The sequence below is a fragment of the Ascaphus truei genome, chromosome 18, assembly GCF_040206685.1.
Source record: "Ascaphus truei isolate aAscTru1 chromosome 18, aAscTru1.hap1, whole genome shotgun sequence".
NCBI classification, from domain to species: domain Eukaryota; kingdom Metazoa; phylum Chordata; class Amphibia; order Anura; family Ascaphidae; genus Ascaphus; species Ascaphus truei.
In genome coordinates, this window is record NC_134500.1 from 28,634,600 (window position 1) to 28,653,004 (window position 18,405).

The 18,405-nt window shown below is 50.4% G+C and overlaps 1 protein-coding gene and 1 long non-coding RNA gene across 2 annotated transcripts in view; one reads left to right on the forward strand and one right to left on the reverse strand.

The window, feature by feature from the left end:
• The window catches only part of LOC142469090 (uncharacterized), a 30,068-nt gene extending 22,313 nt beyond the window's left edge, over positions 1–7,755 (forward strand). The window contains exon 3 of the long non-coding RNA XR_012788956.1: positions 7,383–7,755. This is a non-coding gene — a long non-coding RNA (uncharacterized LOC142469090). The remainder of the gene's footprint in view (positions 1–7,382) is intronic.
• Positions 7,756–7,773: 18 nt separating this feature from the next.
• On the reverse strand, positions 7,774–11,378 carry PCLAF (PCNA clamp associated factor). The gene is made up of 4 exons (XM_075575988.1): positions 11,225–11,378; positions 9,170–9,253; positions 8,782–8,956; positions 7,774–7,919 (listed from the first exon to the last, which is right to left on the reverse strand). Exons 1-4 carry the CDS (start codon positions 11,271–11,273, stop codon positions 7,859–7,861), a joined length of 369 nt encoding a protein of 122 aa, XP_075432103.1. The 5' UTR covers positions 11,274–11,378; the 3' UTR covers positions 7,774–7,858.
• Positions 11,379–18,405: the final 7,027 nt, after the last annotated feature.

An 18,405-nucleotide genomic window follows, 5' to 3' on the forward strand; every position in this document is an offset into this window, starting at 1 on the left:
AGTACCCAAAGCAACAGGAAAAAAATAAATGTCTTTGAAATCGCACTAAAGTTTGTGACAATCACAGTGGGGAAGGAATTAAAATGGCAGTTGGCCGGACATATCGCAAGAAGTGACCATCGTCGGACAAAGATGGAACTCGACTGGATTCCAAGAGATTAAAAGACAACGCCTAAAAGTTAGATGGGAGGATGGGATGAGGGAAGGTGTGGGAGACGAGAGGCTATAACTGCAGTATCAGAGGGATCATTGGGGGGGGGGCTTCATCCAGCAGTAGGGAGACAAGGGTTGAAGATGAGGATGATGAGATGTATTGCATTTATCAGGGATAGTCACTTAATGCTGTGAGGTATCTATTGATGCAGCAATCTGTTCTGTGCGTCAAACACACATTTACAATGGTGTTCCTTTTTAGCGTGCCAAATATATATATATATATTTATTTTTTCTTGATATTTGATATGGAAAGTTGAGGATTTGCAAATGAAGTACAGCCAAGATGAAAACAGCCATATATCCAGTTCAATAGTCTAGTTGTATACCACAATAAAATGTTATAAATTTGCAACTGTGACACATACCCAAGGCCATCAGGGTGAATACCGGCACGAACCACTAGGCTCAGAGAAACCGCACGGCCAAACCCAGAAGCGGGGCCCGACCGCAAGTGTCAGACCTTCCAGTTACGGCTCACGTTAAGAAATGTCAACACGTTTGTAAATATCCCCGAACTTAATTATTTATAACACGCCAACATATTCCGCAGCGCTGTACAACGGAGATGGAAGAGAATAACCATGAAATAAAAGATCATAACATTAACACACCTGGCTACAGTAAGTAGAGGGCCCTGTCCCAAGGAACTAACTATAAGGGAAATGGAAAGTATAGATGTAGGGGGTGGTGTATTTTTTAGAGCTCCTAGATATTGGTGGAGAAGTACATGCGAACGTGTGGAGTTAAGTGACGTAACGGATGTTGGAGATGTTACTGACGGACAAAACTAAGGCCGTTGTAGCATCCAGAACATGGCCAAATTAAATGGGACTTTTGGCCACAGCCTTTTTGCCGGGATCAAGTTGACGCGCCACCGCCAAGCTGCTGGGACATCTCACAGCCGGAAATGGCGACAAAATGAGCAACGCTTTAAAAATGGCGACGGAATGTAATCATTTACAAGGCAGGGTGAAGTGCACACGTTCATATTGTAAATCTTATTGCTGGCTCCATGCCACGGAGATAAGAATATTGGCGGGGATGGGAACTGGCTGACCAGCCAGACATAACCACGATGCCAGCCAACATCCTTGCTAGAAAATGCTCTGCTGAGCAGCAATTTAACTCAGTGTCTTTCCCCCTGAGCATGCAAAGCTACTTTTTTCAATGTTGTGTAAAAAACATTATTTTTCAGCTCGATTCTGCTGTTGCCATGGTAATCTTCACACTGCACCAGACGACCTCCATTTTAATCTCCCGGACACTTCATTTTTCAATCACTTCTATCTCAATGGAGCACTGGATTGTAGAAATACAACTAGCATTAGAAAGGGCAAGGGGATCACCGTAAGTTTTTTGTTTTTTTTAATCAGCGTGGGCGGCTGCTTGAATGGAATTGAAGTGTCACTGTGAGCTCCCGATCGTATGTTAAAGAAAACACACATTTTTGCTTCCCACCGAGGTGTATGGATATTACGATGTACACAGCAGAATTAGACTGCTTTTCATAGCCAATCACAGATGAAAGTCGTAAAATTATCTCTAACAGGATCAGTGGCTCGCAGAATACGGAGAAGATAGTGATCCAAAACCTGAATCCTCAGGGACATCTATTTTAATCTAGGACTTGCAGGCAGTGTATAATTCCAGGGACGTACAAGATGGTTACTGCTTGATGACATGCCTTGCTGAGGCTTACATACAGTCCCCAACATTATTCTCAGTAACCAACTTTAATACATAGTCAATTGATCACTATAAGCCAGGGGTGGCAACTCATACCCAAGAGCCACCAATATGGCAGGGATAAACGTACATCATTTAAGTGTTACTAATATAACACTGTATATTGCTTTTCTCCCATGCGCTGCATGATTTAACACTTGTTTACATTTTAACCTGTATAAAACTATCAACTGGCTTTTGTTTGAATGCATAGATGCTGGTTTGGAGAAGAAAAGGCAGGTATTGTACAGGGATTGTGGCCACAGACATTATGCCTGGTTCCATCATTACAAACAAGTGGAACCAGTTCTGTCCTCAGTGTGAAATCCTTGGCAGGGGGAGGTTTCACACACACTGTTCAGTGGAAACAGCACCTTGAATAGAGTTATTTATATTTATAAGCTTGTTCTTCTGAATAAACCAGAGTGCTGACAGCCTGAGGAAAAGCAAATAGGAGTTTCTATTTTACACAGAAACTGTTCCTGTGCTAACAGCGTTCGTTGCACACCGACCACCACCTCTCTGGATAAAGAGGCATTACAAGACACTTCATCACCTCAGCACTTTCCTATACAGGAAATTGACAGGCCCTGGTGACATTTTCCTTTTAAATTAGGTCGCCAGTTTCAAAAATAAGCAATTTCCAGATCCAACACCTGTTTTTCCCAAATCCCAGTAAATGTGCAGATGTTTCAGCCCCTTCCCGGTGAAACCACATAGCAATCTGTTCCAGCTTTATATTGGCCAGCGTGACAAGGCTGTAAAGACTAGGCCGTAACACCAATATATTACACAGTACCTATCCTGGGAACCACAGGGTTCAACCACACATTGTAAAACCCAAACCAGGAAGGATTGCTGCTTTAAGAAACATCTGCATGAAATCTTTAGCAGCCCAATTCTCCCAGGTGCATTCAGAAAACATTTGCTGCGCGTACGTGAGACAGTTCCTTGTGCAGGATACACACATTATTTAAGATGCCAAATAAAGCATATTAGCACAGGTTAAAGCAGTCTGAGTGCTACCCCCCTTATGTAAAAAGTCACCCAAGGCTGAATCACATCACACAAAGCGATGTGGTCCCCACTGAGAACTTAAGGGCACGGAGTACCAGGCCGAGCCTCGCTCTGGCAAGCAGATCAGTAATTACACCAGCATTGGGTGACCCTGCACCATACTAAGTGACAGGCTGGGGGTGCCTGGAGTCTGTCAATCATTTAGTCCCCAAGCAAGCACATTAACACTAAATCAGGTTAATACAGAAGTTTATTTTTATTTTTAACTAGCTGAGAGACAGATGTAAAAATGTGAGGCGTGTGTCCTGCTAGGGTGTGAGGCGGCGGGTGGCGCGTGGGTTGTGAGTGCTGTCTGTGAGTTGGGGTCCTGCTAGGGTGTGAGGCGGCAGGTGGCGCGTGGGTTGTGAGTGCTGTCTGTGAGTGGGGGTCCTGCTAGGGTGTGAGGCGGCAGGTGGCACGTGGGTTGTGAGTGCTGTCTGTGAGTGGGGGTCCTGCTAGGGTGTGAGGCGGCAGGTGTCGCGTGGGTTGTGAGTGCTCTCTGTGAGTGGGGGTCCTGCTAGGGTGTGAGGCGGTGGGTCAGTGATGGCGGTGGGTCAGTGATGTCGGTGCGTAGGGGCGGGGGGCAGCAGGTGTGTGTGGCGGCAGGTATGGGTCGAGTGTGGCGGGAGTCTGTTGAGTGCATGCAGCGGCTGTGAGGCGGTGGGTGAAAGGCAGAGGCGGGCGGAGTAAGGGCGGGTGAAAGGCAGAGGCGGGGGTTGGGAGGCAGGAAGGCGGGCAGGAAGGCGAAGATTGGTGGGAAGGGTGTGGGAGAGGGGAAGGGTGTGGGAGAGGGGAAGGGTGTGGGAGGGAAAGGGGGAGGGAAAGGGGGAGGGAAAGGGGAGGAGGGGGAGGGGAGGGAATGGGGGGGAGGAGGGGGAAGGGGAGAAGGGAGGAAGGGGGAGGGGAGAAGGGAGGAGGGGGGAGGGGAGAAGGGAGGAGGGGAGGAGGGGGGAGGGGAGGAGGGGGAGGGGAGAAAGGGGAGCGGGGGGGAGGGGAGAAAGGGGAGCGGCGGGGGGGAGAAAGGGGAGCGGCGGGGGGGGAGAAAGGGGAGCGGCATTGGGGGGGGAGAAAGGGGAGCGGCATTGGGGGGGGAGAAAGGGGAGCGGCATTGGGGGGGGAGAAAGGGGAGCGGCATTGGGGGGGGAGAAAGGGGAGCGGCATTGGGGGGGGAGAAAGGGGAGCGGCATTGGGGGGGGGGAGAAAGGGGAGCGGCAGGGGGGAGAGAAAGGGGAGCGGCAGGGGGGAGAGAAAGGGGAGCGGCAGGGGGGAGAGAAAGGGGAGCGGCGGGGGGGAGAAAGGGGAGCGGCGGGGGGGAGAAAGGGGAGCGGCGGGGGGGAGAAAGGGGAGCGGCGGGGGGGAGAAAGGGGAGCGGCGGGGGGGAGAAAGGGGAGCGGCGGGGGGGAGAAAGGGGAGCGGCGGGGGGGAGAAAGGGGAGCGGCGGGGGGGGAGAAAGGGGAGCGGCGGGGGGGGAGAAAGGGGAGCGGCGGGGGGGGAGAAAGGGGAGCGGCGGGGGGGGAGAAAGGGGAGCGGCGGGTGGGGGAGAAAGGGGAGCGGCGGGTGGGGGAGAAAGGGGAGCGGCGGGGGGGGAGAAAGGGGAGCGACGGGGGGGGAGAAAGGGGAGCGGCGGGGGGGGAGAAAGGGGAGCGGCGGGGGGGAGAAAGGGGAGCGGCGGGGGGGAGAAAGGGGAGCGGCGGGGGGGAGAAAGGGGAGCGTGGGGGGGGAGAAAGGGGAGCGTGGGGGGGGAGAAAGGGGAGCGTGGGGGGGGAGAAAGGGGAGCGTGGGGGGGGAGAAAGGGGAGCGTGGGGGGGAGAAAGGGGAGCGGGGGGGGAGAAAGGGGAGCGGGGGGGGAGAAAGGGGAGCGGGGGGGGAGAAAGGGGAGCAGGGGGGAGAAAGGGGATCGGGGGGAGAAAGGGGAGCGGGAGGGAGAAAGGGGAGCGGGGGGGGAGAAAGGGGAGCGAGGGGGGAGAAAGGGGAGCAGGGGGGGGGAGAAAGGGGAGCGGGGGGGGAGAAAGGGGAGCGGGGGGGAGAGCCGGCGTTGGCCGTGAGTTACATTTAGCGCTAGGAAAAGGAGGGGAGGGGGACGGGGGAAAAGGAGGGGAGGGGGACGGGGGAAAAGGAGGGGGGGACAGTGGACAGGAGGGGGGGGGGACAGTGGACAGGAGGGGGGGGGGACAGTGGAAAGGACAGTGGACAGGAGGGGATGGGAGGGGGGGAGAGTGGACAGGAGGGGGGGACAGGTGAAAGGACAGTGGACAGGAGGGGATGGGAGGGGGGGGGAGTGGACAGGAGGGGGAGGAGAGTGGACAGGGGGGGGGAGAGTGGGCAGGAGGGGGGGTGACATTGGACAGGAGGGGGGGTGACAGTGGACAGGAGGGGGGGAGAGTGGACAGGAGGGTGGGTGACAGTGGACAGGAGGGGGGGTGACAGTGGACAGGAGGGGGGGCAGTGGACAGGAGGGGGGGGCAGTGGACAGGAGGGGGGTTGGTTTGCTTTAAATTGACGTGTCCCTCCTCTCCACTCCCCCTGTATCTTTCTCCGCTCCTGACCCCCCCACCGCCCCCCCCATGTGTAGCTCCGGTCCCCACTCTAGTGTCTGAGACAGAGTGTAACACACACACGCACACAGACACACACACACAGTGTCCCACACACACTGTCACGCTGTGACACAGACACACACACACTCACCTCTCCTTCTGGCCGCCGCCATGTTAGTTAGTCCGCGAGGGAGAAAGGGGTCTTTCCGTCCACTGCCAACTTAGGTGCCGCGTGGCAGCGGTAGGCTGCCCTGGCCAATGTCTGTCCCCGCGCCAGGGAGGTGAGCGGGAGGTGAGTGGAGGGAGCGGGAGGTGAGGAGGCAGCGGCAGGCTGCCCTGCCCACTGCCTGTCCCCGCGCCGGGGAGGTGAGTGGAGCGGGAGGTGAGTAGAGGTAGCGGGAGGTGAGTGGAGGCAGCGGCAGGCTGCCCTGCCCACTGCCTGTCCCCGCGCTGGGGAGGGAGTTGAGCGGAAGGGAGGTGAGTGTGATGGGGGGGGAGAGGACAGAGAGGTGTGTGTGTGTCCCTGTGTCTCTCCGTGTCCTTTGGCCCGTCACTCCGCCTCAGGCCAATGAGAGGTGTGCGGGGGCGGGCGGGCCAAGGGACCAATGAGATTGCCGCTAGGGACGCAGACATACAGTGCTTTCAGAAATATATAGTAGAATAGTAGATGGGCATAAATGTTGCCACCAGAACAAAGCTTTTTAAGCAAACCCTTATAAGCTGAAGCAGCCCTTAAAGGAAAAAAAAAAAAAATTATATATATATATATATATATATATACAGTGTTCGACAATTAATGATAACCACACGCCCGTGGCGTGTGGATTTAGGCCGCTGTTGCGGCTCTATGAATTCCCCTGCTCGCGCCAATTTATTTATTTTTTTTATAAATAAATAAGTAATCTCCCTCCCTAATTGGAGAAAGAGGGCCGGCTGGCAGCTCTGGGTCAGCCCCTCCCCCCCCCTGCACCCGATGCCAGCTTGCTGCCCGGGGCGGGATGTAGACTGGGAGGGGGGGGGTCCCCGGATGTAGGCTGGGAGGGGGGTCCCCAGATGTTGGCTGGGGGGGGGGGTCCCGTGGCTGCTGCTGCCCAGAGCTGGGAGACAAGGTAGGCGCTTCCCCTCCGTCCCACGCTCCTTTGGCGGGCAGGGTAATAGGAGCGGGGATGAAGGGAAGCAGCCTGGCGGGAGGTAGAGGGGGGTGCGCGTGCGCACGCGCTGGAGGGGGGGGGTTGGCAATGTTCCCGGCCACGTTTCCCATCGGGGAGGTTGGTGGCCATGCGCCTGTCCCCCCGCTGGTCCCCGATCCTCCCGCTAGCCCATCCTCTCGCTGGCCCCCCCGATCCTCGCGCTGACCCCCCCGATCCTCCCGCTGGCCCCGCGATCCTCGCGCTGACCCCGCGATCCTCCCACTGGTACCTCGATCCTCTCGCTGGTCCCGCTGGCCCACCGATCCTCCCGCTGGCCCCCCAATCCTTCGCGCTGACCCCCCCATCCTCCCGCAACTCCTGCCCGATCCCCTGGCATGTGGAGCAGCATGTGGAGGAAAAAGCAGGCCCTGGAGGAACAGGTAGGCCCCCTCCCTTCCAATAAATACCAACTGGGTGTCTGCGAGTGCCTGCGCGTCTGCGAGTGCCTGCGCGTCTGCGAGTGCCTGCGCGTCTGCGAGTGCCTGCGCGTCTGCGAGTGCCTGCGCGTCTGCGAGTGCCTGCGCGTCTGCGAGTGCCTGCGCGTCTGCGAGTGCCTGCGCGTCTGCGAGTGCCTGCGCGTCTGCGAGTGCCTGCGCGTCTGTCTCTGGATCTCTTATTTACCCTATATACCGAAATAACCTATACTGCTTTATTCCAGCTCTGACTCAAGCTTCACACAGAAGACATCGAACCCCCCCCTAACCCAGAAGACAGGTAGGGAACACATTCCCTCCAATGTATAACATTGCGGGAATGAGGGTATCTGGACATTGAGGGACTGCAGATCAGGTAAGATCCCAGGTGGGATTGCTGCTTTAGATATTGTGAAGCGGGGACGGACGCACGCACACTAAAGTAATACAATAAATTCATTTATGTCAAAAACAAATGTTTTTCTGACTAGGAATTTATTAAATGTATTTTATTTATATATTTTATTTTAAAGCGGGGTTGGGGCAGGACTAGGTGGCGAGTAGATTTTTTGTTTGGGCAAGTAGACGCACACAGACACGCAAACAGACACTTTACCTAATGAAATCTAGAGTTAATGAAATTAAAAAAAAACATTACTTTATTTACAAATATACACAAACAATTCAGACTGTTTAACATGGAACCCGACAGGCACCCGGCTCACTCCTCATCTGATGCAGCAGCGTCATCTTCTGAGGGATCGGGCGGCAGTGGACGGGTCCTGCAACGTGACAATGTGTCCGATTAGGGCAAAGCAGTTATAAAGTGGTGCCATAGCCCTCTAATGTGCAGACTAGTCATCCATTAAAGGCGATTCATGGAGCAGGAACTAGTCAGTGCGGTTTAGAGAAATACAAAATGTTTAACATGGCATTGTGTTACCGCAACAAAGTGAGACTGTCTCTATGTCTCCCTCACATGCAAACAAACATCATAATTGATTTAGACATCGTGCTAGACAGAACTGACTTAACGTAGCAGTTTCCCATCTTTAACCTTCTTACGAGGCTTGGAAGGGTTTCCCTAGAACACACACCCCCCTAGCTCTGGTGACCCCAGGATACCGACTGGTAAGAGTGAGCCTGCTCCATGGGGAACAAAATGGCGGTTTACATGTTACAATAGGACACACTGAGGCAAGGGTGAAACAGGGGATCTTTGCCAGCAAGGTTAGAAGCAGGGGGTCCCTGGAGCTGGAAAGTGTGTTACAGCACCGAGAACCCCCTGCTTCTCAATAGGGAAGGGGCTACAGAACTTGATTTTTTTTCTCCTCCTGTTTTCAGAACTGCACCTTGGATAGCAGAGCTCTCAAGTTCAGAGGAGGGAACATCTGCATTACAGGGAGGTATCCCTTATCTGCATCCTCCGTGTGGCACAACTAAATGTAAGCAAAAAATATTGCAGTGTTTCACACTTCCACGGCTGTGGAAATGTGATCCCTATAAATAGCATTGCTCGGGGAACCTAAACTTGGCTTTTCAGATATGCTTCGCACAGTACAGGCTGCTATATTCTGAGATCTGTGTATGTAAACATGTAGCTCAGAGGCCCCAGTGCACAAGGCTTCTATTAGCAAGACTTACTTCCTCCGAGCTTTCCCCAAACCGCTGCCACCGGCCTCCTCGCCATCAGACGGCACACGGTTCTCCTTCTCAAGAGGACTTGTGGACGGCGATCCAAAGAACTCTCCTATACCCTTCTGCCATGTTGGGGCAGGTCGAACACATACAGGATTCCCTCCAGCATACTTGCCGTCAGCTGAATAAAATAGGATAAGCATGAAGAGTACCATTAGACGACCAGACCATGTTAGTATACAATGCACATACGAGAATGGGTGAGGGAGGAGGCGTGCAGAACGAGGTCAGGGATCAGGTGAGGGAGGCGCGCGGCACAAGGATTGGGTGAGGGAGGCACAGTTGTGCAAGGTCAGGTATTGGGTGAGAGGTGCAAGTTCAGAGGACAGCTTACATTTCTTCCCTGAAGGAGATGTTGCTGGGTTTGACGTACTGGGGCTGCTCCCAAACGCTTTCCTTGGGGCCCTGGCTGCAACAGCTTTAGTGGGAAAGAAAACGTATTAAAGTTTAATAGATGCAAATACTGCTCATAAATTCCAAGACAATCAAATAAAGGAAATAATCATATGTTGGGTTTTTCTGACCATGTGACATCTAGTTCCCACTTTGCACCTATACAGGAATATCTCACAGGCCCACAGGTCAGATACTGAAGACTGATTTTACAACATCTGTTTCAGGCAAATGTTACTTAAGCCCAAGCGCAAATGTTCTAATGGCAGTGACATGGTTAAGGCTACTGCCTGTGTTAGCTGCTGCGTGCACGTCGGGAACAAGATCCACCCTCTATGGTGCCAGGCTCAGTAGCTGCCTGCATGCTCTTGGATACATCGCGATACACTACCAAATTATGTAAAAGCAAGATGTGTCTTTACTAGTGGTGACTGAGCGCAGGCCATGCAGCGGTTCAGCCATTGAGGGCGAACCAGCCGCATGATGTCGTGGTCGCACCCACGCCACGATCTCCTGCAGCTCAACCACAGACCGCGGCTTTCACACGTGCAGCAGCTGACAGTGGGGCCGTAGCCTATTGGGTTAGTCCCTCCTAGAGGCAAAGTGTACTCATTTCAGTGACATGGTTAAGGGCTCAGTCCCTACCGTGCACCTAATAACTGGAACAATCTACCGGAGACTCTCAGCCACCAACCTACGTTCCTGCAAAACCAAAGATGACTCGATGTATTACTTCCTGGTAAAACATTTTATAAATACATAGGAGCAAAGTGTACTAATGGCAGTGACAGGGTTAATAGGCTGACCCATTACAAACCGTCGGGCTAGCTCAGACAGGGCGCTACAGCAGCTTGCTAGCGTTCGCACCCGCCGCGCGCTCCTGCAGCCCAGCGCTCTCTGCTCAAACAGCAGGAGTCAGGTCGGGGCACGTAACGAACGCGTCACGGAGCTGGTTCGCCTTTATTAGCTGAACCAGCTAGCGTGACGCAACCGTAGCACCAAATTCCAATTTGTGTTGTGCCGGGAAAATGTCGCAGCGACAACGCTGCACTTCGTCGCCGGTGGAGTTTTCAGTTTGAAAACTCACACCGCACAACCCAAATTTGCGCCGGACGTGCTCACGTCGCATGCGCGATGGATGACAGAGCAACAGTGCTACCAGAAATCTGGTAGTCACGGATATTTGATTTTTCGGCGACGTCCCCCCTTGCGGCCAGTTACGAACTCCTCCGTGCCTCTGCCCGTCCCTTTTAAAGACGTTGCTAGCCTTGTAACCAGCGACGTCGCCAGAACTCCAAAGACAATCATCGCAATGGCGACGGGTGAAGTCATCGCGTCCCCCCGGCTGTATGAATAAGCTGTGCTTATAGTGCCGTGGCCAGCGACGTCACGCTGCAGTCACTAGAAAAATCAAATTGACTTTACTTCCATCGATCGCGACGTCACTTCTACTATAAGCGCACACGCCGTCGGCAATACATTTGTTTTGTCACCATAACTATAAGCGCAGCCTCGCATCTAAGGCTTTTTTTAAATCAGTTATTTTGTTTCAGGCACAAGACTTTACACCTTTAAAGGGATAAAACACGTTGTGTACATGGACATCATTAAACCCTCCACACCATACAGCCGAGCAGGCCGCTACGACATAGAAAGGGTTAATACCTTCCTACACTCAAGGCATCTACGCGGCACCAGGCCGGAGCTGCCCGATATCACGTGGATTTATCGGAATGAATAGTTTCTCCTCACTCATCTATAAAATTCCTATAAACCCGCGCGGGAGGAACATAACCGGCAGTGTATACCGCTTTATATCCGACACACCGGCAAAAACGCTTGGGCGCACTCCCTGTCCCCATTTCCCGCCAAAACATCAGCAAGAAGCATATTGTAACGGCCGGGACCGCAAAAACATCCCTCAGATATATGAAAGTTATAGGAAATAAAGCAGGAGGCTGCGTCTTTACACAGATACAGGACCCCCGCGACTCACCCTTCCTGTAGCTGCCGGATCCCGCGCTGTCCGCCTTGGTCCGCACCATCCTCTCAGGCTACCTCTCTTCTCCCACCGCCGTCCGGATCACACTGACATCCCGCGGGCCTCCCGCGCGCGCTTTAAACCTTCCCGCCTTCCGAGACCGCGCGCACGCCCCCGGCCTTCCTATTGGACGACTCTAGCTGTCTCCGCCCACTCCACCCAGGCACCGACCAATAGCAACGAAGGAGGCTGGCAAATGTGAGGCGGTTGGATCATCTTCCCGCCCAAGAGCCTCTTTTCGTGTCCGTCAATCGGATGAAGGCTCGCGCGACGGGCGGGCGGTGTTTAGCTGGATTGTTGAGTTTCCCGCCTAGCTGTGGGTATGAGTGAGGGCCCTGTCACTCACAGTACAGAGGGCGGGGCCTGCGCCCTGCTGCGAACAAAGAAGGGCAGAGATACAATGGCGGGCTGTAATAAATGTACACAGTGCTGGAGTCCAGGCTCCAGCTCACAGTAATACAATATGTGAATAAAGAAGTGACGTGTAACACCTTCTCCTCCATTTAAAACACGTTTACCTCATCAAATCAGCCCCTCCTAGGAATAATGGCAGTGATGTGTTTAATGGCTTCAAAATGCGCACTCATCACTATTAAACAACCCACCCCCAAATACATACAACCCTTCCTGACCCCTGAAATACATACAAAAATAAACCACCACCCCAAATATATACAAAAAATATATACATACAACACCCCCCACACTCCCCAAATACATTCACCCCAAAATACGTACACCCCCCAAATCAACAACAACCCCCTAAATACATTCACAACAACATACAATCCCCCCCCCCCCTAAATACATACATAAAAAAAACTACAGACTTAACTACCTTCGTGTTAGTCTCACACCTCTGATGCCCTGGCTCTCCCCAGCTGGATGGGCCTCAGAGAGAGGCCCTGCGCGGGACAGCGAGGGAGACGCGCAGCTGGGGAGAGCCGGGATCTGGCTGCAACGGGAGGACCGGCACCCGGGCAAAGAAGTTGGGCCCGGCCAGAGGTCACGCCAAACTTACAATGCCGTCCGGGCACAGCCACACTTGTCCCGGCTCCCCCCCCCCCCCCCCTGTCAGTGGCCCTGCAGACAAGTATACATGTTTAAACTATTCCTGGTCATCAAGTATGGCAGGCATATTGTGGAATGTACTAAAAGAGCAAAAATATATAGAGTAGGCAGCACTCACAAAAAAGCAAAGCAACGAGATTGCAGGGTGCCAACGGAACTAGGAGGACCCAGAACCCCCTAAACACTAATCCCACACACAAGTCCCAGCACTCACTGACTTTAAGGAAATATAGTACTACGGATTATGCCACTAGAAAAAAGATTTAATGTACACATACGATAATCCATGGAGAAATGCAACACAAATGCAAAAACACGTACAATGCAATGATGATAGGGGTAAATACACTAGGGAAAAGGGGAATAGACCAACACACGTCTAAACTTAACATAGGTTGAACTTGATGGACGTATGTCTTTTTTGAACCTCATTTACTATGTAACTATGTAACTTCACCAGTTGATATCTCAGTAATGGGTGGTCCCCGCGCTGAAAATAGTGCAGTTCAGATCTGGAGGACCATCCGGCTCCCATCCTGTAAAATGTAGGTTAGGGTACGGCCCCAGTGTCAGCTGCTGTACGCGCGCCTGGAGGCGCGTGCATGGGTGAAAGCCGAGATATGCGGTCTGTGCTTGAGCTGCAGGGAGAAAGACAAGATTGCGACGGGGGGGAGGAGAAGCGTGGCGGGGGCGCGGCCATGACGTCACACGGCTGGTTCGCCCTCATTGGCTGAACCGCCACGGTGACGTGGACAGCGCTCTGTCGCCACTAGCAAAGACAAAATGCTTGTCTTTGCAGAAATGTGAGCACGCATCACGCATTGTGCCGAGGGACGCAGGCAGCTACTGGGTCCGGCCCCATAGACAAAGGCCTACACTGTTAGGTTCGTACTAATTATAATGGGCCGGGGACCACCTTGGTCAGCCTGCCATGGTGACTGGAAACAGTGTTGCTCCACCCGGGGAGACTTAAAAACGCCCTGGGCTGCTGGAATCTGATGACGTACGAGCGCTCGGGAAATGAAGAAAGAGATACAGAGAGATTGAGTCTGATTCTACATCTCAACTTTATTGCTATTTATACAGGAAAATAAAGTGTTAATTAGAGGCGTAACAATATTAGTATATTACTAAATAACAGCCTTGTTGGGAATTTCCACTCATAAACATTATCTATAGCCTTGGCTATGTTCTACTATAACTGAAAACAATTAGCAGAAGCTGGAAAATACTGCCTACATATGTGAAGGTCGCTTTTCTGCTTACATATACCATTTAACATAGGGAAAAGTTCAAGCAGACAAAATGGAGGTCCTGGCTTTTAATTTAGCCCTTTCATATACCTAGGACGAAACGCGTCAGAGTTACTTTTTGTCACGTGTATGACCATTTTTGCACATTCAAATCTTTATTTTTCTACTAATTGCGCTTGGTTATTTGTATTTACTCACCGGTTGGCAGTGAACCGCCATTGCAGCATGTTTTCTTTACTTTGGATTTCGGGCAGGAGCACGCTGAGTCTGCGTACTGTGTACAGCTTATCTACATAGCGTTCAACCGGCATCAACATCGTGTCAAGACCTTGAGTACAAGCCTGTGTTTATACCTTCTTTTTGTGTGGGACGCCAGGATTCAGTGAGGGTAGTGGCGGAGATGTTGTGAGGTTGCTGTGGGACGTTCTTAACAGTGCGTTCACCTGCGCCTCTGCCTCCCCTTACCACAATCTGGTCCCCCGTCCTGATGGCGAGTCCGTTTTCACACGGGGAGTTTTCAGCGCTTAACTATTCAATTTAGCTTGATCAGTGGCAGGATTATATATTTTTTCAAACTTTGTTATTAGGTTTTCAAATTTAGCACATTACAATTGTGTGACACAATATTCAATAACACACCAATATATACATGAGGCATCTTAAGTCTTTCTAAAAAGGTGACATTAAATTATAACGGCAAACTCAATCTATTGTCTGTTTTTCTTTGATAATTGAACAGGGCCGCCTGTTTTGCGTGCTCGTGTTTTGTCTGTCTTTCAAACCTTCATTTTTCACCTTTCGTGGAGAGAAAAAAAGATAAGAGAAGATAAAAGAAAGAGAAGAAATAAGAATGGGAGAGAACACAGGGGGGAAAACGTGGGGGGGAAGAGGGAACACTAGCGAGGAGAGTTTTTTGGGGGAGACTTGTTAATGAAGCTATCTAAAAGTGATTTTTTTGGATGAGAGGAAACCTGCTTCTTTATCCTGTCTCCTAATCTTACTTTCCTCTTTTATTCTTTATCCTGTCTCCTAATCTTACTTTCCTCTTTTACCCTGGTCTAGACTGTTTCTAGTCCTGGGGCTACAGTTCCCATATCTTGTAGAAGCGATCCAGTTTTTTTATTTAATTGATCTGACGGTCTTTCCATTTAGTCTGATTTCATTCATCCTTTTAGTTACCGTGCGGCTAGAAGGAGTATTTACCCTCTTCCACGCAGCCACTATAGAGCATCGCGCAGCTGTTAGGAGAAAGGAGACCAGTGTTCTCTTGGATGTCTGAAGCTCTTCCATTGGTTTAGCAAGCAGATAGGTCAAAGGGTCTAGTTATCCTCAAATCTGCTAATTCATGAATCATTGATTGGGTCATGATCCAAAATCTTTGCACCTGCGGGTATGTCCACCAAATATGGGCCATGTCCCCTTTCATCCCACATCCTCTCCAGCATAGGTCTGATGTTTCTGGGAAGATCTGGTTCAGTATACTCGGGGTTAGGTACCATTGAAACAACATTTTATATATATTCTCCTTTGTGGTCGTACAAATTGATGTTTGGCTGTCGACCTTCCAGTCGTCATGGTTGCCACGGTAACATGACGGTATATGACGCCGCTGGTCACGTGATGTCACACGACCGCGCAGTGTCGTATGACGCCGCACGAGGTAAGGGAGGGGGGCGCACAGACAGAGGAGAGCAGGCAGGGGGGGGCGCAGCAAATAAAGTTTGCGCACCCCTGTTCTGGAGCATCGTTTTTTGGAGGTTTATTCCTTCTTTTTTCTATAGCCCCATAGAGGGCCGTACCTTCTGTGCACCGCGCACGCTGTCGCAGCCGTGGACACGGGGGACTCAGCCTTAGGGGGATTGCTCCTTTAATTGGGCTATTGATGCAGGAAACGTGACATTCTTCTTGTCATTCTATGTGTCACGGTCTGAACCCCTTGTACATCCAGACACTCCAACATTAAGAACATGAAAATAGGCCCACTTTAGTTCTTCTGACTGTACCCCTCCCTGCCCGGCTCCCCAGGGATGTTACATCGTTGTCGGGTGTGTGTCTACATCAGTATCGATGACATTGTGTCAGGGTTGCTGGCTGTGGTCGGCTTGGGCGATGATAATGATGGGCGCCAGGAGCTTTTATAATACAGCTTCAATCTTTATTCATGTTCCCAGGCTTGGGAGCACTTCCCTCACGTATACAATAAGGCTGCCATAGTCGTACATGGTTTAATCCATACAGCTATCACTCTTGACAGAGTCCTTCTCTGGGTGCCCTCTTAGCACCCACTGGGAGGTTCATACACTTGTTACTGTAAGGATTTATTTCATTGGACCAGGCCCCCCTTTTTAGCAAATTCCAGGCGGTCCCGCTTTTTTCAGGCCACTGCTGAGATCGTGGCCTGTTCTGTGCAGGACTCTATTATCCTGCAGCCCTGTTTTGGAACTGCCACTTCCTCAGGGGCTATGAATTCTGTATATGGGGATCCGCTTGTGGGGCTGATGCCCTGACATCTCTTCTGGCTATTGTGTAAGGATTCTAACTGATAGGGCACTGTCCCTAGCTAAAACAGAATAAACAAGGGGGCCTAATCTATCCTATCACATGAGGAACCTTTCCCCTAACTTTACTCCCTGAGGCTCCTCTTCTCCTCTCCTCCTGGAACCTAATCTTTCAGAACCTTTTCTCTTTCTTTTATACCTACTGTCATACAGTACCCCTGTGTCAACACATGCTGGGGCATACTCCTTGAAACACACCAGTAACTTCACAGGAGTGTCATGTCCCGTTTTTTTGGCCTCTGTCTCGAGTTTTTGGGGTGCTGTCCTTGTTTTTTATCCCGCTGACTGCACATGCACGATCGTCACTTGCCAGCTGCACCTGCGCAATCGGCACTTGCCGACCGCACATACGCATGTACGACCGGCAAGCTCCGATCGCGCATGCGCATAAGTGATCGGCAAACGCCAATTGCGCAGGTGCAGCTGGCAAGCTCTCTTTGCTCATGCGCAGTCAGCGAGTGCCGAATGCGCATGCGTGGCATTTGTGCCGTTTTTTGCCGGGGAAAATGTGGTCACTATAAGTCACTGAACCGGAAATTGACCACTTCAAAATCCCACGAGAGAAAGGTTTCTCTCTTCCTTCTCGACCAGAAACTTTTACTTTTCAAAATGCCCCAGAACTGCCCCCCCCCCCCCGAGAGGGGAAGCGCTGTACCCCCGATTACCGCCGGCAGCGTGGACATGGCGGCACATGACTGCCAGATTCCTGTATACACAGGGGGGCAGCTCTTCAAGGTGGATCCGCTCGCTATGGATGCTCCTCTTTCCTTCCGGAATAAATCTCCCATATTATAGACAATCATTTAATCCATCACTGCGAAAGGGTTAAAGTTTAACTCTGTGTGAGCTGCAGTGTCTATGTGAATATAGCAGGTTTCCTTATCGCAGGGTCCTAGACACAGTTGAGTTTGTTGTTTTCCTGCTCTATGCTGTTTTATAATGTTATATTGATTCTGTTATATGTTTTCTTAATGCCTCCACATGACTGCTCACCTTAGTGACACATAGGACTCTGGGAGAAGGTCACTTTATCTGTTTATTGTTCTGTTAAATGTGTTATTAAACCTCACTACATCTCACTGCTCTGCAGACTATTTAACTGTAAGGAATATTTTTGGTTATAAATGCTGAGGATTTCATATTAGTTTTTATTATCCTGACACATCAGATAATTCAATATATGGGGACCTTTAACATCTGTTAGCTTGTGCATTGTCTCCCAAAATCTCTACAACCTCAGCTTACAATCATATTCTGTCTCCAGTCTCCCTAGCGATGGGATCCAGTCTCCCTAGTGATGGGATCCAGTATGTACTCAGATTATTACTATGAGGCTCCGGCTTGCTGGTATTTTAGTAGAAATCTCTCTCACAATATTTTCATCCCTGCGGCTAAAGTTTAATTTCTTCTCTTCTTATTTACAATATTAATAACACCTTGAAATAACTAGAGAGAGGAAAAAAAAGGGCTTTATAGTTTACCCGATGTATGCACACAATAATATATATACCTGATATGTGCATATAATATGCAATTTATGTTTCTGTGTGGCTATTTTGCACTACTCTGTTATTTCTGTATATATGAAAATGTATCTCACTGTATTGTTACAAAGCCTGTTAATAAATAAGTTTAAAAAAAAAAAAACATGTACACTTTGCTCCTATGAGGGACTGACCCCTTAACCCTGTCATTGCCATTAGAACACTTTGCCACTAGGAGGGACTGAGTGACTGACACCTTAAATATTTAACTGCTATTAATACACTTTGGCCCAAGAAGGGACTGACACTTTAATTCAATCACTTGTTCGCTTAGCACCCAACTAAGTAGAGAAATAAAACATTTTATTATGTATACATTTTAATATTTAGTTTAAATGTCCATGCAAGAGGAATGACAATTAATCCCTTCGCTGCTATAGGAGCAAGCAGCATGTTATAATATTTAATATGCACGTTATTATATGCTATGTTATGTTTGCATGTTATTATATAATAAGAATATGATATATATTTATATCTTTATAATTCTATATTATAATATTGTAAATGATGTAATCATCGGATACTAGATTGCTTGGCAATTCGTTGCGGACCCCAAAGAGTTAACACAAATATATTCTAAATATAGGTATTATTAGAAAATGCTGCCACATATAGGTGTAAAACAGACACAAGATGTGGCTTTTAATGAAATATAGGCCACATGTTTCAGTCACTTGGGCAGTAAAAGGGGGGGGACCCGAGATTCC

What these genes read in the sequence shown, in the direction of transcription:
- PCLAF (XM_075575988.1), bottom strand. Translation starts at nt 11,273, where the DNA reads ATGGTGCGGACCAAGGCGGACAGCGCGGGATCCGGCAGCTACAGGAAG. An exon ending in ATCTCCTTCAGGGAAGAAAT is followed by an intron (nt 8,957 to 9,169) that starts GTAAGCTGTCCT and finishes TATTTTATTCAG; the next exon opens with CTGACGGCAAGTATGCTGGA. An exon ending in TTGGGGAAAGCTCGGAGGAA is followed by an intron (nt 7,920 to 8,781) that starts GTAAGTCTTGCT and finishes GTCACGTTGCAG; the next exon opens with GACCCGTCCACTGCCGCCCG.